The 26,477-nt window shown below is 40.8% G+C and overlaps 2 protein-coding genes across 2 annotated transcripts in view; one reads left to right on the forward strand and one right to left on the reverse strand.

The window, feature by feature from the left end:
* Positions 1-26,477, forward strand: part of LOC123757940 (uncharacterized) — a 444,009-nt gene that overhangs the window by 356,044 nt on the left and 61,488 nt on the right. The gene's annotated exons all lie outside the window — the stretch shown is intronic.
* Positions 4,960-26,433, reverse strand: LOC123757743 (uncharacterized). The gene is made up of 3 exons (XM_069338469.1): positions 24,685-26,433; positions 9,170-9,256; positions 4,960-5,514 (listed from the first exon to the last, which is right to left on the reverse strand). The coding sequence occupies exons 1-3, from the start codon at positions 26,431-26,433 to the stop codon at positions 4,960-4,962; spliced, it is 2,391 nt and encodes a 796-aa protein (XP_069194570.1).

Genomic DNA, 26,477 nt, shown 5'->3' on the forward strand with positions numbered 1-26,477 from the left:
TGTATTGTTGTATGAAGGGTGTATTACTGGGTGTAGTGTGTATTGTTGGGTGTTGGGTGTATTGTTGTATGAAGGGTGTATTACTGGGTGTAGTGTGTATTGTTGGGTGTTGGGTGTATTGTTGTATGAAGGGTGTATTACTGGGTGTAGTGTGTATTGTTGGGTGTTGGGTGTATTGTTGTATGAAGGGTGTATTACTGGGTGTAGTGTGTATTGTTGGGTGTTGGGTGTATTGTTGTATGAAGGGTGTATTACTGGGTGTAGTGTGTATTGTTGGGTGTTGGGTGTATTGTTGTATGAAGGGTGTATTACTGGGTGTAGGGGAGCTATTTAAAACAGTACGTTGTTTCCTTCAAATAAATAAAAACATTACAAAAAATATTTTAAGTCTAATTTAAAGCATTACGTTCGAGAATACTCAGCTGTCATGCAAGACACAACGAGATCAATAACATCATCAAGAGGATGTCCAGAGGAGAGAGAACCTCGCATCCTAGGGGACCAAAACCCGAATGACCCCGCACTTCGCCCTGACGGTATCAGTATATTCCCTTAGAAAAGGGGGAAAGAGTTGTTGTGGGACTACACATGTGTATCCACCCTGGCTGACACCTATGTACAGGGGGTGGCCAACAACAGAGAAACAGCTAAATCACTCAAGTACAGGCGTTTGGAAGGTCAATACACCTTTGTTCCCATAGCGTCTGAGACGCATGGCCCCTGGGGCAAGAGTGCCTTGGGATTTCTCAAGGAATTGGGCTCCAAGCTCTTTGACGTCACCAGAGACCCAAGGGCTTCCAGTTTTTTGTTTCAGCGCCTCAGTGTGGCAATCCAGAGGGGGAAATGCACTCATTGTATCAACCAATGTATATCTTGTAAACTTTAATATATATATATATATATATATATATATATATATATATATATATATATATATATATATATATATAATGTTTATAATATGTGTGCGTGTATGTGTATGTATTTTCCTGTCTAATATAGTTGTTCAATAAGTGTTATCTTTCATATTTTTCAAAATATGCTATCAACAATTTACGAAAAATCTCGTTTACTACATAATATGCTATAAAAGTTACATCAAACACACGCACACCCACACCTATACAGAAAATAGCAACGTTTGTGCGCAGACAAAATTACAAATTTCAAGCATGATTTGAGAGCAATGAATATTCAAATCACGTGTCGCTGTCTATAAATCTGACCCTTTGGATACCCCTGCCCTAAATACCCCCCCAAAACACTCCAATATTAATTAAAATGACTGTTTCCCCATTGCCACTTGTCATGAGGTAAACTGCCGGTATGAATATGCAAGGCCATAATAGTAGTATATTACTGTACAAAGTGAAATGAAATCCGGTACAGGGCGACAACGGTGCGGGATATTGTAGGTAGTTTTCCGTTTGATGTGACTGCGGATACAGCTGTAATTATGCGTCAACTCAAAAAAAAGGGGCTTGATATAAAGGGGGGTACAGGAGTAATTGTAGGGGAAAAATTACAAAAAGGGGTTTGATATCATTTTGTACATATAATGCCGAATCACTGCCAACAGGGCAGGTTGCAATTAGCAATATTCGAAGCATACACGACAAGCATTAACCACGAGCACAAACCACACGCATAAATTACAAGCACGAACTACAAGTACAAGCTACAAGTACAAACCACAAACACAAATTAAAAGCACAAACTCCAAGCACAAATCACAAACTTAAACACAAGTGCACCAGTATGTATTGTTTCATGCTGTGCTCTGGCTCCTGGGCTCCCGCTACCACCTTCTACCACTATCCATTCACTACCCCTCACCCCACCAGTATTCCCTAACCACCAACCACTACTACTATCATATCCTCCACCCACCAGCCCGTCTACCACCCACCTGCCCACACACACTGAGACTCGCTCGTCCAATCTCTACCCATCTGCCCACCCTTGCTAAAAAACTCCCTCGTTCAATCTCATCCACCTTCCCCTGGTTGCTGGAGTTCAGTCCCAACAAGTGTAAGTTAATGAAGAGAGAGAGAGAGAGAGAGAGAGAGAGAGAGAGAGAGAGAGAGAGAGAGAGAGAGAGAGAGAGAGAGAGAGAGAGAGAGAGAGAGAGAGAGAGAGAGAGAGAGAAAGCTCTGGGAGTTGATGATGATCGACCAATAACGCCAGAGTCACACAATCAGGGTAACCTTGGCAGCATGTTGACATGTTGAGAGCAATCTATACAGATTTGATTAGACTAACACTGGTGTATCCAGCACCCGCCTGGAATCCGCACCTTGTGAAGCATAACACCGAAATTGAGAAGTATGAAAGGGAGCAACAAGATAATTGGCAGCAATAAGAGGGTTGAGCTTTGAGATAATGTAACTGGACTTCACAACCCCGGAAGTGAGTAGAAACATAGAGCACATAATCACAACATTCAAGATACTGAGGAGAATTGACAAGATAAATAAAGGACTGCCTCTGTAAAGTGAGAACAAGTAGGAGGAGAGGACATAAGTGGAAGTTGGAAACGCAAATGAGGCGGAGAAATGTGAGGAAATATTTGTACCATTCACTGGAGTGAACGATATGGAAGAAAATGCAGAATAAAACCAGTGAAGAGCAGAGATGCCATAGGCACAATCAGAGAACACTGTATAAACATCAGGGGTCCAGTGAAGAGCAGAGGTGCCATAGGCACAATCAGAGAACACTGTATAAACATCAGAGGTCCAGTGAAGAGCAGAGGTGCCATAGGCACAATCAGAGAACACTGTATAAACATCAGAGGTCCAGTGAAGAGCAGAGGTGCCATAGGCACAATCAGAGAACACTGTATAAACATCAGAGGTCCGCGGTTGTTCAATATCACCCTAGCGACTATAAGAAATATTGCCGGAACAACCGTGGACATCTTCAAGAGAAAACTAGATTGGTTTCTAAAAAAAAGTGCCTGACCAACCGGGCTGTGGTGGGTATGAGGCCTGCGGGCCGCTCCAAGCAACAGCCCGGTGGACCAGACTCTCACAAGTCAAGCCTGGCCTCGGGCCGGGCTTGAGGAGTAGAAGAACTCCCAGAACCCCATCAAGCAGGTATCAAGCAGGTACTAATTTTGAAGAAGTGGAATCCTCTGAAAGACAAAGCTGTGGAAGCCACCTTCTACCTAGTTAATGAAAAGAGAGACGGAGCGGCCGTCTCGGCCGCTCGGAGCCGGCGAGCTCCGTCTCGGCCGACGGAGCCGGTCGGCCGAGCGGACAGCACGCGGGACTTGTGATCCTGTGGTCCTGGGTTCGATCCCAGGCGCCGGCGAGAAACATTGGGCACAGTTTCTTTCACCCTATGCCCCTGTTACCTAGCAGTAAATAGGTACCTGGGTGTTAGTCAGCTGTCACGGGATGCTTCCTGGGGGTGGAGGCCTGGTCGAAGACCGGGCCGCGGGGACACTAAAGCCCCGAAATCATCTCAAGATAATCTCAAGATACCTGATGATCGGAAGCCGATCTTCAGAAGAACTCAATTATAAGGCAACGGGAACACCAAGGCGAGTAGGCGGGGAATAAAGAGGTAGTCAGTGATAGGTAAGTACTGAGAAGGTAAGTACTGAGAGGGTAAGTAACCACCTGCCCACCATCACTGGGATTCCCTGGTCCAATCTCCCCTACCTTCCCCTCACTGGGATTCCCTGGTCCAATCTTCCCTACCTTCCCCTCACTGGGATTCCCTGGTCCAATCTCCCCTACCTTCCCCTGACTGGGATTCCCTGGTCCAATCTCCCCTACCTTCCCCTCACTGGGATTCCCTGGTCCAATCTTCCCTACCTTCCCCTCACTGGGATTCCCTGGTCCAATCTCCCCTACCTTCCCCTCACTGGGATTCCCTGGTCCAATCTCCCCTACCTTCCCCTCACTGGGATTCCCTCGTCCAATCTTCTCCACCCCCTCATTAGGGAACCCGTTTAAACCAATCCGGGATTTACGCTAGGAATTACTCCCGATATAATTATAATATATTGTGAGTGATTATTGTGTTCAGAGTGCGGAATTAAACTAAATGTATCACGTCTGGCTCCCCCTTACCTAAATGCCTTTGGCTAACTATAAATGTGCATTTGCATATCTCTTGTCATGTTGATATATTGCAGATGGTGATGTGTATGTGTTATGTGTATTGCTGTGGTGTCCATGTATTATGTGTATGGCATATGGTGATGCTCATGTAATATATGTATGAAACTGGAGGCTGCAGCTGGCAGTACACTGGTTGCAGGTTCGAGTCACTTAAGAGCTCCAGTTGATTTTCTCAATAATAATAATAATAATAATAATAATAATAATAATAATTATTATTATTATTATTAAATTATTATTATTATTATTTATTAATAATTGCCAGTACGCGACAGGCAATGCTTTGGTCGCAGGTTCGCGTCCACCTCATAGCTCTAATGGATTTTCTCAATAATAATAATAATGATAATGATAAGATAATGATAAGGATAATAACTCTCTTCTCCTTATAGTTATCTTACAAAATCTCTAAACAGGTTTTTTGTTCCCTGAAAATAAAAAGCATTCATTGGTGATACTTTTAATAACAATAAAAAACTCCTTTTTTTATATTCCAGTGAAGCTAAAGGTAGATAACTTTTTCCACGCATATAAAAACTCTTTTATAAAAATTCTCGAATAACAGAATTTTTCAAGTAGATTAAAAACTATTTTAAATTGCAATATATTCACATTAAAAGTACATTTATAATGATAATGGATGTTATATCTCTTACAAATTTAGATGAATATACCGTTTTGTGCAATTGTTTGAATTAATGATGCATTTGAAAGTTAATTAAAAGGATTGAACTTTTCATAAGTTTATCAATATCATATACATATTGTTTTTCTAAATAGTGCGTTTGAAGCTGGATTATTTTTGTTGTCGAGGTCTTGAAGCCATTCATGGCTGTCCATCACCAAGGACTGATGGGTACAAGTGTGACAGTAACAGTAGTTGAGGAATCATGAATACACACGGTACTCTATTTCTGAGAAATGAGGCCAGTTCCTCGGCCCCATTTCTCAGCTCCTTGGCTTCATTTCTCAGCTCCTTGGCTTCATTTCTCAGCTCCTCGGCCCCATTTCTCAGCTCCTTGGCTTCATTTCTCAGCTCCTTGGCTTCATTTCTCAGCTCCTTGGCTTCATTTCTCAGCTCCTTGGCTTCATTTCTCAGCTCCTCGGCCCCATTTCTCAGCTCCTTGGCTTCATTTCTCAGCTCCTTGGCTTCATTTCTCAGCTCCTCGGCCCCATTTCTCAGCTCCTTGGCTTCATTTCTCAGCTCCTTGGCTTCATTTCTCAGCTCCTTGGCTTCATTTCTCAGCTCCTTGGCTTCATTTCTCAGCTCCTCGGCCCCATTTCTCAGCTCCTTGGCTTCATTTCTCAGCTCCTTGGCTTCATTTCTCAGCTCCTCGGCCTCATTTCTCAGCTCATTGTCTTCGTATCCCAGAACTATGTCCTTTTATCCCAGCTCCTTGTCCTCATATCCATGCTTTTTATGCTCATATCCAAGCACTTAGTTCTCATCTGAAAGCAACTTGTTCTCATATGCCATCCCAGTGTTATATAGTCACACTGGTTGAGCACTTTCTCCTAATACGAACCTTGCCTTACGCAGCCATGAACCAAAGGCAGACACAGGCGGGGTGATGTTGAACGCCCTTCAACACATTCTTCAGCGGTTCTGAAATTTATATCCATCTTCTTTATTCAGTTCTTAAACGTGAGTTTACCCACACTAAATCCCCAATTTTTATCTCAGTATTAATGGAAAAAAGATAAAAATCACAGAAACTGAAATACAAATATTCAAGAGTTTTCTGATATTTCATCCTTTAGTTGTCCTTGGCTTGAGCCGTCCCTCCTGTGATGGTTTTAAGATTCTCCAGATGATTACATTCATCTTTTGAGGGGAAGAATCCTGTGATGTTTACAAACTTTTGAATAAGAGAGATAGGATCGAAGTCTACAGGTGAATGAAAGGCATTTACAGTGCTGATATATATACAAGGTTTTAAAATTGTCAAGACTGGTCAAAACTTGTATGAGTTAGTTAAGTTTAGATTCAGCAAAAGTCTGTAAATCCTGATATGGAAATATGATTAGTTATTTATTGAAGAAATTACAAGTTAACATATCACTGTATTATTACAACCAAAGCTTAGACGTATATAAGTTAGTGTGGTTGGGTTTAAATACCAGATGCCTCACATAGAACTTCCGTTGCTTCCTTTAGTACTTGGTTCTTGTGGGCTTTTAGATTTCTTCAGGGCGCTGGATGGCCCTAAAGTAACAGAGTCTCGGCTCAAACCTGTGGATTCAAATTCCTTAGGCGCCTTTGAGCCACTCGTAATCAAAACCTATACACGCACGAGTCCTAGCCCAAACGATTTCTCCGTTTGTGAGGAATATTTCACATACGTAAGGCAGATGGTAACATTCAACTCTTGCAAGTCACAAACTGGATCAAGGCTGAAATATGCTAACATGCTTCGATCTGATTTGGTTGCAACCTACTTTATTATTCCTGACAGAATGCCAGCACGATCGGTCGGTCTGTCTGTCTCTTCTCCTCGAAAACAGCTGGGGAACCCTTTATCTTCCCACAGCAGCTAGACATCCCACATCTCCCCCACAATAACTAGTCACCCCTCCTCTCCTCCACAACAGCTGGGCAGGTCTGATATTTCCAACAACATCTGAACCTTTCTCATCTTCTGTACATTAGCAGCATCTTCTCAGAATTCTCTCTCCACCACTAACTCACCTTCAGTCACCTTCACACACAGGTGTTTGCGGAAACACGTAATACAAGAGTTTTTGTATTTTAGTATTACGCACAAAATAGTTACCAGGTATTGCGTATTAGGTACAATATAATACCGAGTATAAGGTACATTGTAAGTTATTATATAAATGGTTATTTACAAAATACTTCACTAAGATAGGAGTATCAGGGTGAGCTAGATACTTGGATTATGCCAGGTGTGGGATACTTGGATTATGCCAGGTGTGGGATACTTGGATTATGCCAGGTGTGGGATACTTGGATTATGCCAGGTGTGGGATACTTGGATTATGCCAGGTGTGGGATACTTGGATTATGCCAGGTGTGGGATACTTGGATTATGCCAGGTGTGGGATACTTGGATTATGCCAGGTGTGGGATACTTGGATTATGCCAGGTGTGGGATACTTGGATTATGCCAGGTGTGGGATACTTGGATTATGCCAGGTGTGGGATACTTGGATTATGCCAGGTGTGGGATACTTGGATTATGCCAGGTGTGGGGTATTATATTAGTGGTTGGATGTTATGCGTTGCGTTCCATTCTATAAATTGTGCGAGGTGTCAGGTGTAACAATGATGACCTTAATTACCGGTTCATAAGTCAACAATGGGTATTAGTCTAATGCACACATGAGCCTCAATTGAGCACACTCACACACACACACACACACTCACACACACACACACACACTCACACACACTCACACACACACACACACACACACACACACACTCACACACACACACACACACACACACACACACACACACACACACACACACACACACACACACACACACACACACACCTCGGGGCTGGGGCCCGGTTGGGGCCTCGTAGCCTGGTGGATAGCGCGCAGGACTCGTAATTCTGTGGCGCAGGTTCGATTCCCGCACGAGGCAGAAACAAATGGGCAAAGTTTCTTTCACCCTAAGTGCCCCTGTTACCTAGCAGTAAATAGGTACCTGGGAGTTAGTCAGCTGTCACGGGCTGCTTCCTGGGGTGTGTGTGTGTGGTGTGGGAAAAAAAAAAGTAGTTAGTAAACAGTTGAGAGGCGGGCCGAAAGAGCAAAGCTCAACCCCCGCAAAAACACAACTAGTAACACAACTAGTAAACACACACACACACACACACACACACACACACACACACACACACACACACACACACACACACACACACACACAGCTCTTCGTAACGCCAAAGATTTCAGAGTTTTGGGAATACTTTCCTATCTCTTATCCAGGTTCGAGTCCTCATTATGGGCTCGCATACATTTGTAATATTTGTTGCTTTGATAACAGTATTGGAGTTTGTGTGTTAATGCTGTAGAACTGCTCTACTTAGTAATATTTAATATTTAATTACTCACTAGAATATTTTGTGTAATGTGTGAATGCATTATTTTACTTCATACATTTGTTCATTTCAATTGTTTTTATTGATTTTCGTCATAAAAATTGGGGGGGGGGGGGGGGGGTGGAGTGTCAGTTTTCGAACCAGTAATAATAATCAAATAATATCTCTTCCTTCTTGATTTTAGCATTTTACCTATAAATTTCTATAATAAATAAACTTCACTCACTAGTTAATCTAACCAGTTCCACTTATTTAAAATCTTTACTCTCAACAAGTTTTTCCTGACGTGTCTGTGACTCATCGTCTCAAGTCCTCATCCATGTCCACTCATTTCGATCTTCCTCGCTCTCGTTACATCCTTCGATGCCTTTAAGCATTCACCGGAGAGTATGTTTTGTATGTCATCTCCCCTAATGTTATTGTTCCTTATCTCTCCTATTATGAGATTTCCTTACTCTCATAATAGGTATTATGAAAAAGGTATTTCCTTACCTCTCCTATCTCCTCGAGTGTTGAGAGGTCTAGTTCCATCAGCGTTTCTTCTAGTGTGGAGAGGTCTAGTTATTTCAGTCTCTCTTCCAGTAAGTCGAAGTCCAGTACCCTCACACTTTGATCAGAGCTCAAACCCTTCAGCTCAGGAACGAACTTTGTTGCATATCTTGCTCGTAATCTACTTTCATTATTATTGTTATTGTTTAATTTCAATGAAAACAAGGTGATATATATCTACGAGTAAATGTTGGGGGGAGGCATCATTCAGTGGGTAGTGCTTGTTCCTGGGCGTCTACGGATCCATGTTCGATCCCATAACATCGATGTTTTCTCACACATATTAAATTCACTTACGAATAAGAACACCTTTCAGATACAGAATAAAACAGAGAAATTGGTATGAACGATAAAGTAAAACGACTCTAAGAAAGCCACGAAGCACCATTCAGGATATTGACCTGAAGAGCCGACCTCTGACGGCAGGAGAAGCTTTTCAGGCATTGTAGAGTCCAAACATTGACTCCAAATAAGAGAAACAAGAGACCAGTTGCCCACAATCTAAGAAAAAGACACTTTTCTGTTATATTTTATTAATACCGGAGAAAGCTTCTTCAGGGAAAATCGCCAAGCCATTACGACTTTTATAGCACTTGGAAGGGACCAGGACGAGGATTTGGGATGGGACGGGACACTTCGAATAATAAAAAGGGGAAAGATTTAACCCCAATACGAATAAATTTATACATATAAAAGGTGTATAAGCGATGGTTTTAGGTGTGAAATACATATATCTGACCTAAAACTATCGCTTTACCTGTCAAGCCGCAAGTCGACGTCGTAGTCTCAACCTGAAACAAATGACACGATGAGATTAAAAATGCGCTTTTGCTGATGCTTCCAAAATGTATTTTTAAACTTAATGGTCAAACGATGAAGACAAGAATTTTTCCTTCCCAAACATAATGATTTCCCTGAGTCTTACTAACAGTTTCCCCTGATCATGCCTTCATCGTTTGGTCGTTTGGTTTCACAGACATATCGTTCGAATTGTTTGAATTTTCTGTGGAAGTTGTGGTTTAAATTTCGATTTGATAACGCTGTCTAAGAAGTGAATTGATATGAGAATTAAAAACTATTCGTCCCCCAACAAAAAAGTACAAATCACCAAATGAAAAATTAAAATCTCCCCCCCAAAAAAACTTCAAATCAACCAACAAAAACTTAAAATTTTCTATTAAACCTACAAATCTCCAACCCCGCCCCCTGAAAAAATTCATAGCTACTAATACGAAAAAAGGTTGGTATTACATGTATAAAGGTTCCCCCCCTCCCCCATATGTATAAAGATTGCAACATATGTATAAAATTTGCAACACATAATATGTGTGCAAAGTGTGCAAACATGTATAAAGATTGCAATGCATGTATTAAGCTTTCAACACATGTATAAAGATGGCAACACATGATAACATTTATATCACATACACAATCTTTGCACTACAGGATTTGAAACACAGGAAGAATGTTTTTACCAGGTATTCGCTTAATGGAAAATATAGCGGAAATACTGAATTAAATTTATCAGGGGAAAGTGCCTGTTAGATCAATTTATTATATAATATCTCACCAATTTTCAACCATCGCATTGATACCAACAGGAAAGGAGCGGGGGGGGGGGGGGGAATGGGGGGGGGAGAGAGAACTTTAGAAAAGGTGAATAGGAAAAGAGAGGGAAAAGGTATGGGGGGTAGAGAGAAAAAATAAACAGGAAAGGGAGAAAAATTAAGGGGAGAGGATGGATTAAGCGAAAATAGCAAAAGGTAATGAAGAATGAACAATACCTGGGGAACAATGAATAATTAAGGAAAAAGAGAGATAATGAAAATATGGGAAGAGAAAGATGGAAAGTATAGACAGAAGGGAAAAGAGCAGAGAGAGATGAGAAAAGACGGGAACTGAGAGATGGGAAGTGAGGTGGAGGCAGGATGGAAGGGAACTGAGAGGGGGGAGAGGGATGGGGGAGGATGAGGATGGAGGGGTAAGTGGGGGCTGACGTATATAAGGAGTTAGGTGTGAGGGAATGTAGTAAAGCTGAGGACCTGATGGGAGAATTTTAGTTTTACGAACTGATGTTGACGCGGTGAGTGGGAGGGTGAGTGGTGAGTGGGAGGGGTGAGTGGGTGTGCTGAGTGGTGAGAGGGAGGAGTGAGTGGTGAGTAAGAGGGGTGATTGGGAGGGGTGAGAGGGAGGAGTGTGTGTGGGTGAGTGGTGAGTGGGAGGGTGAGTGTAAGGGGTGAGTAGGAGTGGTGAGTGGGAGGGGTGTGTGGGTGGGGTGAGTGGGAGTGGTGAGTGTAAGGGGTGAGTGGGTGGGTTGAGTGGGAGGAGTAAGGGGGAGGTAAGCTGGATTTATGAGAGAGAGGGATAATAGAGAGACGAGTGGGAGGTAAAGGGGAGGAGTGAGGGGTGAGGGGGGGGGGGAATGTGTAAGGGGAGAGGAGTGAATGGGAGGGTTTGTGGGTGGAGTGAGAAGTGGATGAGGTGGAAGGGTGAAAAGGGTGATGAGTAGAATGGTGAGGGAAGAGATAAGGGGATGAGTAAAGGGAAAAGGTTAAGGGGGAGAGGGGTTTAGGGAAGGTCAACCTGCTCTCGCACAATATATCACATATATGACTTATTGCTTATAGGCATTATTTTGCTTATAAATAAGTATATATGTGACATATTCCAAGCCATATTTTTTTTCAAGGCACTAACTTTTTCTCTCAGTTTTATTAAACAATAGAGATTTTATACAAAATTTGACAATATCCTGAGTTACTTTACAATTTATTTAAATATTTTAGTTTTGTTTTATTATTTTTATAAAACTGTAATATCAATATAGGTATAGGTTCAGTACTAATTGTAATATCTTAACATATCAAGAAGGTTAGGTTAGGTTGTGGTTTTCTATTCGGCTTTTCAAGGTAAACTCAAATATTCACAATAAATTAGAAAGTAATATATGCACTTATTCATAAGCAAGATATTGACTATAAGCAAGTGCGAGAACGGGTTGGGGAAGGTAGGGTGGAAGAGTCCGGGGTGAAGGGAGGGAGGGGTGAGGTAAAGGAGGTAGATAGTGAGAAAGGTGCGTGCGGGAAGGTAAGGAATAGGGAGGAAGGTGTGTTTGTGAGGCAAGATAAAGGAGCTGGAGGACAGGGAACAGATATGGCTCAGGCATACAGGCAACAGAAACTATTAAACATGCAATTTGTGCAAGAGACACAATCCCTCAAACACACACCGAAACTACGACGTTGGTACAACGTTCGAACAAGTTTTAACACCTCCTAACCAGTTATAACAACCAATATAGCAAGTTGTAACAACGTTCTAATACGTCATAAACACGTTAAGCCAAGATGTAACAACTTTATTACAAGTTATAACAAGCGGAAAATAGAGACAGTTTCGGTTTGTGTTTCCAGGGATGTTGCTATACCTTGCAACCATTCACACGTAGGGATGTTGCCCACGAGTGGACGCCTATATTGCCACCCTTCTCACGGAAAACATACACACAAATCGTACGGATTTACCTAAATAAATGTGTATAAATAGAAATACAAATTTACCAAAGCGCCGTGGATATGTCCTGTCAAGTCTTATCCCGGACAACGCTAAATTAAAATGTAATTAGGACCATTAACGCCATCAAGGTTAGTGCTTTTCAATGTTTGCGTACCATTACGTGTGAATTAAGTGAGATGACGTTATTTTACGACATATCCGCGCTCTGAACACTTTGCAAAATTGTTCTAAATTGTTTAGAATTTTCGGTTAATACTTGTTCTGAACTCTCTATAGTCTGGTTGATAACTCGCGTAAAGTTCGCTCTTATCTCGCGTTTTTAAATTCTTAATTCGCTTTAAAGCCCGTATTTCATCTATATAAATAAATATTTATTGAAGAAACCAGTTTTAATGGAAATATATTGACTGGTAAAAAGATTAATACAAATATAAAACGAAGGAGAGATAGATAAATAGATGAAATTAATAAAACTAGTAAAATTACAATATGGAAATAATATACCTATACTGTATATATATTACATGGTCACGCTATTGGCAGGAAAATAAAATATTCAAGTGTTCAGGGAGAATCTCCTAAGTTTTCTCTGAATACCCTTTATTCTCTTTTCCGAGGCTATGGGTCCCTACAAATGCACCAGAGGTGGCACCCCTCTGCATACAGATCTCTCTAGTGGTGTAAATATGACACAAGAGCTGCATGAACGCGCGAACCATTAATCACTAAGAACTCTTTAGAACCGTCCAGGATTCGAACCCCCGCCGTCCAGGATCACCGCCTTGGAGATCACTCGGAACAAAACGTTCCTAGCAGCACGGGGTATGGTGAGCCCGCAGTACCCGGCACAGGAGATGTACTGGGTACCGTAACCACTGTACGGTATGGTACTCTGTTTGCCAAAGGGTGATCCTGGGCGGAGGGAGGTTCGAATCCAGGTCGGGTTAAAATAGTTCTTAGTTATATATATATATATATATATATATATATATATATATATATATATATATATATATATATATATATATATATATATAATATATATATATAAAATACGAAATTGGCCTGAAGGTTAAATTTCGAGATAATTCTTGTGAAAGACAATGGTGATGAAAATTCTTAAAGTTTGTTGAATAATTAATTAGAAGACGTCTGCTGCATTAACAATTAACGAGACTGTGTGTCGTGATCATACGGTTTTGTCTCCTAGTTTAATCTCACCTCATCATTCTCTTGTTTCTCTGTGTGCATGGACGCCATGTCTGTTTGTCTGTCTCTCCGTCTCTTCTTTGACCGTCTCAGTTTCTCTCTTGTTTTTAACTAAGACTAAAGTTCATTAGCAATTGTGCTAAAGTTGCTAATGAAACTGCAAGCAAGCATACAGCTGTTACGGTACATCAGCTCATCTGCAGCCTGTTCATTTATTAACCATCGTGAATAATTAAAATGTAATGGTAACTAATAATTAAGTAGGGAACAGGGTTAATCAGGAGCCAACTGTGCTAAAGCCTTCATCTGGTCAGCTGTGTTGATTTCACGCGTATTTACATGTTGAACAAACGTGTTCCAAATGTGAGTCATTCTAGGAATGAATGATCGCTGATGGAATGACGTTTTTGAGAAAGACACAGCCAACATAAGGCTGCCGTGTGGTTGGGCACCATTCCTTTCTTCTGTCCCATTAAAAATCATTATCCTGATCCCTTCCGAGTGCTATATAGTCGTAATGACTTGGCGGTTTTCCCCTGATAATTCCACCCCCCCCGTCCATAGCACCGTCCTCCACTTTGTCCAAAATTGTGATAAACAACAGGGATTAGGCCATTCAGGAGAGCGCTGCGTACTCAGAGCGAACTGGAGCCTCGTGTAAGGTTTTGTGTTCAGAATTGTTGTTGTTATTAAAGATTCGCTACCTGGAGCAAAGTTCCAAGTAGCACGGGCTATGGTGAGCCCGTAGTTGTGTTGAGAAGGTATGAGATCCACCTTAAGGCAGCTAATGTCTTGGCTGCCTTACTTGCTAGGTTAAGCACGTGACTTTTTATTGTCATTGAAGAGGCAAATTTCATTCCCAAGATGTCAACTTCGTCGCTGAACACAAGGTTTTTTCCACTCATTTGTGTACCTCTCCCATGTGGCAAACCATGCTGTCTAGTTAACAACATCGCCTCTGTTTTTATATGCCTGAAATGTGACTTGTCTGCACCCTCCCGAGGTAAATATTGCTGAAAGTTTGAAAGCTTATAATGGGCCTCGTAGCAGTTTGCATTTCTTCTTTTTGATATGTAAAGGTTAGAGTTTAGTCATCAGCATAGGCCTGAGCTTCAGGGATGAGAAGGAACGGGAACCATCAAGAGAAAGCACCAAGCCATTAGGACTATATAGCACTTGGAAGGGGTCAGGATAAAGATTTGGGATGGCGGGGGTTAGGGGGAGGCGAAGGTGTTTTGCCCAACTACTTAGACGGTCGGGGATTGAACATCGACCTGCATGAAGCGGGACTGTCGCTCTGTACCGTCCAGTCCAAATGACTGGGCGGAGTAAACCGTGGAAGAAGATGTTCCACGACAAATGGCCACCCACACTACCCTGCGGTACACTGGCACCTGTTGAGTTGGTTTCAGATTCTGCTTCATTCAGGACTACTCTTAGAGTCCGTTCTCGGCGTAACTGAGTCCGTTTTGCCTGAAGTAACAAGTGCTTGAAGCATTGCCAGTTGTCCAGAGTGCCAGACCCGATCAAAGGCTCCTGCAATGTCCCGTGCAACAACACAACTTTGGAATCATCCTGTGTCTGATATATATATATATATATATATATATATATATATATATATATATATATATATATATATATATATATATATATATATATATATATATATATATCTCTCTCTCTCTCTCTCTCTCTCTCTCTCTCTCTCTCTCTCTCTCTCTCTCTCTCTCTCTCTCTCTCTCTCTCTCGCTCTCTCTCTCTCTCTCTCTCTCTCTCTCTCTCTCTCTCTCTCTCTCTCGCTCGCTCGCTCTCTCTCTCTCTCTCTCTCTCTCTCTCTCTCTCTCTCTCTCTCTCTCTCTCTCTCTCTCTCTCTCTCTCTCTCTCTCTCTCTCTCTCTCGCTCGCTCGCTCTCCCTCTCTCTTCTCTCTCTCTCTCTCTCTCTCTCTCTCTCTCTCTCTCTCTCTCTCTCTCTCTCTCTCTCTCTCTCTCTCTCTCTCTCTCTCTCTCTCTCTCTCTCTCTCTCTCTCCATATGTCTCTTGTCTCTGTATTTGTTTCTCTGTCGTTCTGAGAAACAACATTTATATTCTCAATTGATTTTATATATCCAATATCTGTTCCATGCAAACTATTCCCCTTGAACGAGCAAGAGGCATGAATGAGTTATTTCTATTGGGTTAGTGTCGAGGCAGAAGCATTCCATCACTTTAGTGAACCTATTGTGGTTCTTGCGGCTATAGTAGCCTTCACTAACATACACCTGAACATAACCACCACTATTATAGTCTTGAACATAACCTTCCTTAGCTTAGTCCCTGTATATAGTCCAGAACTAAAGCATTCTCTTAGTGAACATACACTGTTGAGTGATTATAACAAATGATATATTAAACTGATGTTCAAAATATTCTCGCAGAATAGCACCGGAAACACTGAATACAAAATGCAAAAATTTAGATTTAGAAAATGGGCCAATAGGACCTGCCTATTATGGGCCAGAAGGAATTCTGCAGGTTTCGGGAAGCTGCTTCCCTTATTCTTAGGTTTATAAGCGATGGCTCAACCCCCACATATTTCCCGTGAACCTCTCGCACGAATCTGCTAACTACGCATTACATCTGGGATTTGAATAGAGGGTTGGCTACCAAGATGTGTGAGCAATAGTCTCATGTGATTGTCTGAAACTTATAAACCTTAAGTAACTAAAAGATGGAATATTTTTTTAAAACAAAATGTAGATTTTTTGGTAGGAACCTTAAATGTGAGGATTTCAGGCTAGATCAGATACTAAAATTGGTCGTTTTTTGTATCTATTAATAAATATTAACGAAGTCAAATGTTAAAATGAGAACACCGAAATTTCTGTACTGAAACGCAACTAGCTATCATGCAAATGCTTTCCGGGAGACCTGAAATCACAGTGCAGCTCTGACACACATGTGATAATTACCTGTTTACAGAATAAACTTTACCTGGATACAAAATACTGATTAGTAAGGATCATTTACATAAGACGAGAAGTGGTGCAATGTTCTTTATCAACAAAGCCTTAATTGCCACCAGTGAGAACGAGGAACGTGTTTTTAACGTGTTATGCACTCTGCCTCAACAAGTCAAAAAGCAGGATTTCTAAAGCCCAGAGATTTCTAATATATGCATTTATTTACATGAAATACACGACACCATATTTGGGGAAGCTAATATATTTGCCAGTGGTTAAAAAAACGATCAATTTCTTTCCTCTGATTTACAAAAGGATTCCAATACCAAATATATCTTGAAATCAGTATTTTTTCAAACACATTTACGGGAGTTGTAATGAATTCTAATCATATTGGGGCTTAAAAACTACACGATTAAAATATCACTCTACAGCGTCCCAACTCTAATGAAGAGAATGAGCTCTCTTTAATGCCGTACGGTTCATTACGGCATGGAATGTAAAATCTGTCTCATTAGCATAATGTATAATGATGGCTGAACTAACATCCTAATTCCTCTTGTGACTGCTGCACGGAACCTGGCTTTTGTGTCATTGTTAAGAGCGCACACGAACCCCTGTGTGTGTGTGTGTGTGTGTGTGTGTGTGTGTGTGTGTGTGTGTGTGTGTGTGTGTGTGTGTGTGTGTGTGTGTGTGTGTGTGTGTGTGTGTGTGTTGAAGTGTGGTCCGGGAATATTGTAAATAATATGAGCACTGTGGGGGGTTAATTGTATCTTTTTCTCTTGCTGTATTTTTCACTAATTTTTTGTTACTTTCCTGGTTCCTTCTTTCGCTACTTTTCTGGGACGTTCCCTCGCTACTTTTCAGGTACGTTCCCTCGCTATGCCCTCGCTCCTTCCCTTCCTATAATTGACCCATTTCTTTCCTTCCCTCGTTGTTAAAATTGAACCCTAACTCACTACTTTCATTGGTTCATGTCTCTACTTTCCTTGCTCTTTCTCTGTTCACTCTAATCCCTCCCTCCCTCGCTAATTCCTCTTTCTTCCTCGCTTCTACTCCTCACTCCTCGGCACTTCCTCTTTCCTTCCCATCTACTTCCCTGGCTACTTCCCTTGCTCGGTCCCCTACCAGGTTCCCCTCGTGCAGCCTGGTACTCCCCCCCCCCGCCCCCATGCGTCCGAGCCTTCCCGTGTAGGACCAAGGTCTTCGTGTATGCATTGTCCTGCAGGCTACATTCCGTGCAGAGGGCGTGCACTAGTTGCAAATATCAAGCACGTGTTATATATATATATATATATATATATATATATATATATATATATATATATATATATATATATATATATATATATATATATATATATATATATATATATATATATATAATCTAATTCGTCGAGTTCAAGCATAGGAGACGTGTGCGTTTATGTCCTGAGGCCTGTGAAGTATAATAGTGAAATGTGGGTATGAATGTACGTAGAGTTGTCAAGACTCTTGCTTCTGCTGGGATACAAATACTGTGTAACTCTTCATATTATCTGAGGTAGCTTTATAAATATCTAGGTACGTTAGTATCACATAGCTAGCTCTTGATGACACTATATAACCCTTCATATAGCCTAGGGTAGCTGCATAAATGCGGATTTACATATAAATGTTAATAAAAAATGTTCATAATTGCTTTCAGCATATTAAGGAGTTTGATTTTGTAGTGTAGACTGTGCACTTGTTCCTCTGGTATCTATTATTTGCTTTATTTTTATTGCATATTGTTTAAATGAAGGATTAAAGCATTTGTTCACTCATTTCTCTCTGTATTTTTTTGTTTACTGTATCTCCCCTTAGTTGGCAATCACAAATTTTTGCTTTTGGCTGAGTGCTGGTATCATCTGGGTGTGAGCTACAGCACAGCAGCCTTCAGTCCCTGACCGTCGGCGGTGTTTACACTCCCGGCCTCAGGACACACCTTTCCTCTCTCGGTCTAGAGAACCTGATATTGTTTTCGATTCCGAAATCCGTTTCATCCCTTCCCCTTGACTCTGTCACTATTCATGACTTTGATCTGTACCGTACGAACCCCATTAGCCCTTCCTGGCTACATATGGTGAAGAGATGCCTTCTCTCCTCGCTTTAAAGCTCACCTCTTTTTACGTTCCGGAATAGCGGCACTGACCCCTCCCCGCCCCATCCTCTGCTCTTCGGCACTCCCTGAAGTGCCGTAGAGGCGCAGAAGACATGCCACAACCAACTGTGAAATGGTAACAAAGTTGCAAACTTCGACACTTGCCTCTCTTTTGACACATTTACAGGCCGTCGCGGTCCCTCCCGACCAAACTCAGACAAAACACACTCAAGTATTCCCAAACTACCTTTGTTGCGTGCCTCTTACAGCCACGAAGAAACTATGGAGAAAAACTCTCCAAAACATTAAATTAAACAAAACACAAAATATTCTAATAAACGTGATTAAAATAGGTGAAACATTACATTAGACACAAATTATTAAATTAATTTCTTTATATTTTTGTCTGCATCACTGTGTGAAAATATTCCTAGTGTAACATATCGTGTTAAACTCAGCTAAAGCTTGCAATGATGCAAATGTTGAGGTATTGAGGTTAGATTCAGAGATGAGATACAGATGTGAAATCCAGAAGTTAGGGTACAGAAGTTAAGAAACTGAGATGTACAGGTAAGAGACTTAGGTAAGTTACAGAGATCGGTACAGAGGTATGACATGGAGGTGAGATACATAGGTGTAACACAAGTGAACTACCTAAATGTGATACAGAGGTGCGGTACAGAGGCCAGACACAGAGGTGAGGAAGGCAAAAAACATCTAAGATAAAAGCAAGACTCACCAGCCCGACTCTGCAGCCCTGAGAGAGATAGTGACACCATCCGGCTCCAAGGAGACATGGGCTGCTAGAGCCAGCTGGTTAAAGAGGACGACTGTTTAGCCGGGTATATAACGATCCCAGCTGGCAACTCTGTTTCTTAGTTCGATACATTTACAACCCAGCCATTTTATCGCTTTATTTCTATTTGTAGAACTTCATCATACACTGATAATACAACGTATATACTTATATACTTTTATGTATAAATGTATATACTCTTCCATAAATATATATACTTATTCCTGAGTGTATATACTTATATATAAGTGTATATAGATATTCGTAAGTGATTCATAAGTGAATATACCTATTCAAAAATTGGAAAATTAAGTTCTATACAAATAATTAAGATAATTTTTCAATATAATAGGAAATGAATTTGATTAATAGTTGGATTAAATGACGTGTTATCCGTAGGTAAAAGTTAATGATTCAACTCAGATTAGTGTTACTGAGATTAATTGTTGTAGCCTTGTAATTCAGTAATTGTTGTAGCCTTGTAGTTCAGTAATTGTTGTAGCCTTGTAATTCAGTAATTGTTGTAGCCTTGTAATTCAGTAATTGTTGTAGCCTTGTAATTCAGTAATTGTTGTAGCCTTGTAATTCAGTAATTGTTGTAGCCTTGTAATTCAGTAATTGTTGTAGACTCAGCATCGCAGTAATTGTTGTCTTCAGCATTACAGAATGCCGGATGGAAGAGGACAAACCAGCAACAGGTATGTGTGTGTGTGTGTGTGTGTGTGTGTGTGTGTGTGTGTGTGTGTGTGTGTGTGTGTGTGTGTGTGTGTGTGTGTGTGTCATTAAACCATTTTCCGGTTTAGGGGAAAACTTTCACCAGTTCACTGGGAATGTTCATTTTGACTGATGAACGGAGAGAAGATAAGAGGATGGAGGGATGGAGATGATAGAGAGAGAAAGGCAGGACGGAGAAAGATAGAAGAATATATTTAATGATATGGTTGAAAAAGAAGATTGGCTGAGAGAGTGGTTAGAAAGGAACAAAGGAGGAGATAGGGTAGTAATAGGAGAAGAAGAAAGAGAAGAAGAAGGAGGAGAAAGGATGGTGTGCGAGAGGGAACACTTGCAAAAGGGAGGCACGGAAAGAGGAAGATAATGGGAGAAACAGGTTGGTGATGGCAAATGGCCCTGAGCCAAATTGGGAACAGTGGAAGTGGAGAATGGTTGAGAAAGGGAGGGAGGGGCCGGGAAGGGAGGGAGAGAGTAAGAGAGACGGATAAAAGGTTGGGGGGGGGAGAGGGGGAGGGGAAGGAAGGGTAACAAAAGGGATGAAGAGCTGCAAGAATGGGAAAAGGAAGGAAAAAAAGATGTGCAGGGCGTGAGGGACATTGATCTCTCTATCTCTCTCTCTCTCTCTATCTCTCTCTCTCTCTCTCTCTCTCTCTCTCTCTCTCTCTCTCTCTCTCTCTCTCTCTCTCTCTCTCTCTCTCTCTCTCTCTCTCTCTCTCTCTCTCTCTCTCTCTCTCTCTCTCTCTCTCTCTCTCTCTCTCTCTCTCTCTCTCTCTCTCTCTCTCTCTCTCTCTCTCTCTCTCTCTCTCTCTCTCTCTCTCCTAAGTTCATTTTCACCTATAAAGAACCTGACAAATTTTGATATCCAATTAGCACTATAAGACGTGAAACTAATAAAGAATTCCACTGTAACTGTATACCGCCGGTGTGAGTGAGCAGAGAATAATGGTGGTTATCCTCTCGAGAGAACAGGGTATTCTGGTTCTTCATACTCATTGGCCGGCTGGTGCGGTGTGGGTGCACTGCATAAACTGACAACTCTCTCACGTTCGTGGTGAAAGAAGGACGAACCGAACCACAGTCGATTTGAGAATGGGCCAGGACGGACCGAAACGTCGTCGTCCCTTCACCTTCTAGTGTGTGGTCTGGTCAAGGACGAACCGTAATGTGAGCTTGTTGTTGATAATTGAATGACGATGTTTATTGTGGGTTGTAGTTGCTTTAGGAAATCTCTGTTGTTTTATCTGTTAAAATATGTGTATGTATGATTAATACATATGATGAAGTCACTGCTGTGTACCGTGTTTGCTTCACCTTTATAAAATCTGTTATAATTATTTGAAATTCTTCCTTCAGTTTTGAAAAACAAAAGACACAATAATTCTACCATTTTCGGAAAACTTTAATGAAATTCTTAAATTCGTCAATGTTTCTGTGGCTGTTGGTATATGTATATGTATGAAGACATAGATGCTCTACTACAGTTATAAGACAAGCTTGAAAGATGATTTGTAAGAAGATAGTGTATTCCAAAGACCTCTGCTTTGTTGATATATATACATATATATATATATATATATATATATATATATATATATATATATATATATATATATATATATATATATATATATATATATATATATATATATATATATATATATATATATATATATATATATATATATATAGGGAGAGAGAGAACTACGAGCATCTCTGGCTACCCAAGACCCTGGCGTTGTTCCAGGGGCCCCCATCGTGCTGGGACATTAATTCTCCTCCGCAGGCATGACCAAAAGAGAAAATTCTAAATTAATACATAGTAGGCAAGTTTCCAAAATCTTCTTGTTGTGTAGTTGGGGTTTAGTACTGGAGTCAGGGGCAGAGGGCGCCGGTGGTGGCTTAATCTCATCACAGTCAACAGTTTTACTCTAGTTTTTAGGTTAACTTTATATAACTTTATTTAGCTTTGAAGTATAATTTGGATTGTGTTCATGATTAGCATTAACGCTATTAGTGTAATATATCATCACAAAAGTGATATATTATATATATATATATATATATATATATATATATATATATATATATATATATATATATATATATATATATATATATATATATATATATATATATATATATATTAGTATATTTTGGTAGCAGTTTTTCTTGTAAACATATGTTGTTGAATATGACCGAAAGGGTAAATTTAATGATTTTATCACGAATCTTCTCAATATTTCTTACGTTTTTCTTCACTGTCGGGGGTAAATGAGAAATTAACTCTCCAAAGTTCATTCCCTCATTTTTTATTTATGGTCTGACGCCTAAAAGCGTTTCACAAGGATTTCTCACATTTTCAAGACAGGTTTACACATATCATTCCATGCTTATATTCGTTTTGGGTGAGGTGACAAAAGATAGAACACGAATCAATTGGTATGAATTGCATATGAGAACATAGGAATGAAAGTAACTACAGAAGGCCTATTGGCCCATATTTTCTCTTGCTGCTTCTATGTTGGTTCGGGGTCTTGAAATGGGTAGAATATAGTTATGTGTTAAATGGCTGTTGATTGCTGGTAGAAGTTTTGATGTATAGGGCCTCACTGATGTCGAGTCTCCTGCTATCGCTGTATCTATCGAGGATTTCTGTGTTGTTAGCTAAGATTTCTCTGGTGATGGTCTGGTTGTGAGAGGATATTATATGTTCCTGGATGGAGCCCTGTTGTTTGTGTATTGTTAATCGCCTAGAAAGAGACATTGTTGTCTTGCCTATATACTTAGATCTTTGGGGCTGACAGTCCCCGAGCGCTCATGAGAAGGCATAGACGACGTTGGTTTCTTTCAAGGCGTTCTGTTTGGTGTCTGGAGAGTTTTTCATGAGTAGGATGACCGTTTTCCTGTTTTTGTAGTAAATTGTCAATTGTATCTTCTTATTTGTGTCTGTGGGGATAACGTTCCTATTAATAATATCTTTCAGGACACTTTCCTCCGCTTTATGAGCTGTCGAAAAGAAGTTCCTGTAAAATAGTCTAATAGGGAGTACAAGTGTTGTGTTGGTTGACTCTTCAGAGGTTGCATGGCATTTCACCTTACTTTTTATGATGTCTTCAACAAAACCATCAGATAAGCCGCTGTTGACTAGGACCTGCCTTACCTTACTGAGTTCTTAATCGACTTGCTTCCATCCTGAGCTGTGGCTGAGAGCACGGTCGACGTAAGCGTTGACAACACTCCTCTTGTACCTGTCTGGGCAGTCACTATTGGCATTGAGGCACATTCCTATATTTGTTTCCTTAGTGAAGACTGCAGTGTGGAAGCCTCCATAGCCCGTGCCACTTGGAACGTTTTGCTCCCAGTAGCTGAATTTTAAACAACATATTGTCTGTCTACGGTTGAAAGCCAGACGCTTGTGGCTATCATCGCTCACCTTTTCAAGATGACACATTAGGGTGTGTGGAAGTATCATATTCTGGTCGGGGCCGGCTATATTGTCCTCCTGTAAGAAATATTGGCTCCTGCCTTCTGTGATTTAAATTAAGTCTAAAATCAAGGATTTGTTTTTCAAAGTACTTTTTGAATATTTTTTCATGTATTCGAAATATTACATTTTCTGAGACAGAACGACAGAGAGAGAGAGAGAAAGAAAGAAAGAGAGAGAGAGAGAGAGAGAGAGAGAGAGAGAGAGAGAGAGAGAGAGAGAGAGAGAGAGAGAGAGAGAGAGAGAGAGAGAGAGAGAGAGAGAGAGAGAGAGAGAGAGAGAGAGAGAGAGAGAGAGAAGAGAGAGAGAGAGAGAGAGAGAGAGAGAGAGAGAGAGAGAGAGAGAGAGAGAGAGAGAGAGAGAGAGAGAGAGAGAGAGAGAAAGAGAGAAAGAGAGAGAAAGAGAGAGAGAGAAAGAGATGAATGTAATTAAAAGATTAAATATATGTATGAAAGGTAACCTAGCAATGTTACCTTTCCAACGAGGGGAAAATAACAGAATGATTAATGGTAAAATAGCAGAAGCTATTTTACATTTATGATTATAAATGTAATGATTATAAATTTATGATTAAAAATTTAAAATAGCTTCGTTAATAAGTTTAAAATAACCTTATAAATGCAAAATAAGTATAATAATAATAATAATAAAATAACCATTTATAAATGTAAAATAACATAAAAGTTATGTGTAAAATAGCTGATTATATGAACCTGAAATATGTACATTCATCAATGTATAATACATACATTTACCAATGTAAAATAATCAATTAACTTTTACAATATTGGAACCTAGACTGTCTCCACAAGGAATACAGTTTTATGCTCTCTCTCTCTGAGAAAATTAAAAATGCGGTGCAGAAAATTAAACATTCCAAGGAAGGTTATTCTCCCGAGGCGCTTCAAAGGTGTGCAATTATATAAATGTAAATTATAAAGACTCGGGCGAAAATATCCCCTCAATATTCACATTAAATTTAATAAAAATGTCTGTAGCGTAGAAAGTTTTATATATTAACAGTTTATATTTTAAGGATTTCTGTATGAGTCTCTCTGACGCACTCTGTACTTCTGTATGAGTCTCTCTGACGCACTCTGTACTTCTGTATGAGTCTCTCTGACGCACTCTGTACTTCTGTATGAGCCTCTCTGACGCACTCTGTACTTCTGTATGAGCCTCTCTGACGCATTCTGTACTTCTGTATGAGCCTCTCTGACGCATTCTGTACTTCTGTATGAGCCTCTCTGACGCACTCTGTACTTCTGTATGAGTCTCTCTGACGCATTCTGTACTTCTGTATGAGTCTCTCTGACGCACTCTGTACTTCTGTATGAGCCTCTCTGACGCATTCTGTACTTCTGTATGAGCCTCTCTGACGCATTCTGTACTTCTGTATGAGCCTCTCTGACGCACTCTGTACTTCTGTATGAGTCTCTCTGACGCATTCTGTACTTCTGTATGAGCCTCTCTGACGCACTCTGTACTTCTGTATGAGTCTCTCTGACGCATTCTGTACTTCTGTATGAGCCTCTCTGACGCATTCTGTACTTCTGTATGAGCCTCTCTGACGCATTCTGTACTTCTGTATGAGCCTCTCTGACGCATTCTGTACTTCTGTATGAGTCTCTCTGACGCATTCTGTACTTCTGTATGAGCCTCTCTGACGCATTCTGTACTTCTGTATGAGCCTCTCTGACGCATTCTGTACTTCTGTATGAGCCTCTCTGACGCATTCTGTACTTCTGTATGAGCCTCTCTGACGCACTCTGTACTTCTGTATGAGCCTCTCTGACGCACTCTGTACTTCTGTATGAGTCTCTCTGACGCATTCTGTACTTCTGTATGAGCCTCTCTGACGCATTCTGTACTTCTGTATGAGCCTCTCTGACGCACTCTGTACTTCTGTATGAGTCTCTCTGACGCATTCTGTACTTCTGTATGAGCCTCTCTGACGCACTCTGTACTTCTGTATGAGCCTCTCTGACGCACTCTGTACTTCTGTATGAGTCTCTCTGACGCATTCTGTACTTCTGTATGAGCCTCTCTGACGCACTCTGTACTTCTGTATGAGTCTCTCTGACGCACTTTGTACTTCTGTATGAGTCTCTCTGACGCACTCTGTACTTCTGTATGAGTCTCTCTGACGCATTCTGTACTTCTGTATGAGCCTCTCTGACGCACTCTGTACTTCTGTATGAGTCTCTCTGACGCACTTTGTACTTCTGTATGAGTCTCTCTGACGCACTCTGTACTTCTGTATGAGCCTCTCTGACGCACTCTGTACTTCTGTATGAGTCTCTCTGACGCACTTTGTACTTCTGTATGAGCCTCTCTGACGCACTCTGTACTTCTGTATGAGTCTCTCTGACGCACTTTGTACTTCTGTATGAGCCTCTCTGACGCACTTTGTACTTCTGTATGAGTCTCTCTGACGCACTTTGTACTTCTGTATGAGCCTCTCTGACGCACTTTGTACTTCTGTATGAGTCTCTCTGACGCACTCTGTACTTCTGTTTGAGTCTCTCTGACGCATTCTGTACTTCTGTACGAGCCTCTCTGACGCACTCTGTACTTCTGTATGAGTCTCTCTGACGCACTCTGTACTTCTGTATGAGTCTCTCTGACGCATTCTGTACTTCTGTATGAGCCTCTCTGACGCACTTTGTACTTCTGTATGAGCCTCTCTGACGCACTTTGTACTTCTGTATGAGTCTCTCTGACGCACTTTATACTTCTGTATGAGTCTCTCTGACGCACTTTGTACTTCTGTATGAGTCTCTCTGACGCACTTTGTACTTCTGTATGAGCCTCTCTGACGCACTTTATACTTCTGTATGAGTCTCTCTGACGCACTTTGTACTTCTGTATGAACATTTCTTGATACACTTTGTACTTTTTTGAGCCTTCTCTGACACACT

Source organism: Procambarus clarkii, chromosome 40 (assembly GCF_040958095.1).
Source record: "Procambarus clarkii isolate CNS0578487 chromosome 40, FALCON_Pclarkii_2.0, whole genome shotgun sequence".
NCBI lineage: Eukaryota > Metazoa > Arthropoda > Malacostraca > Decapoda > Cambaridae > Procambarus > Procambarus clarkii.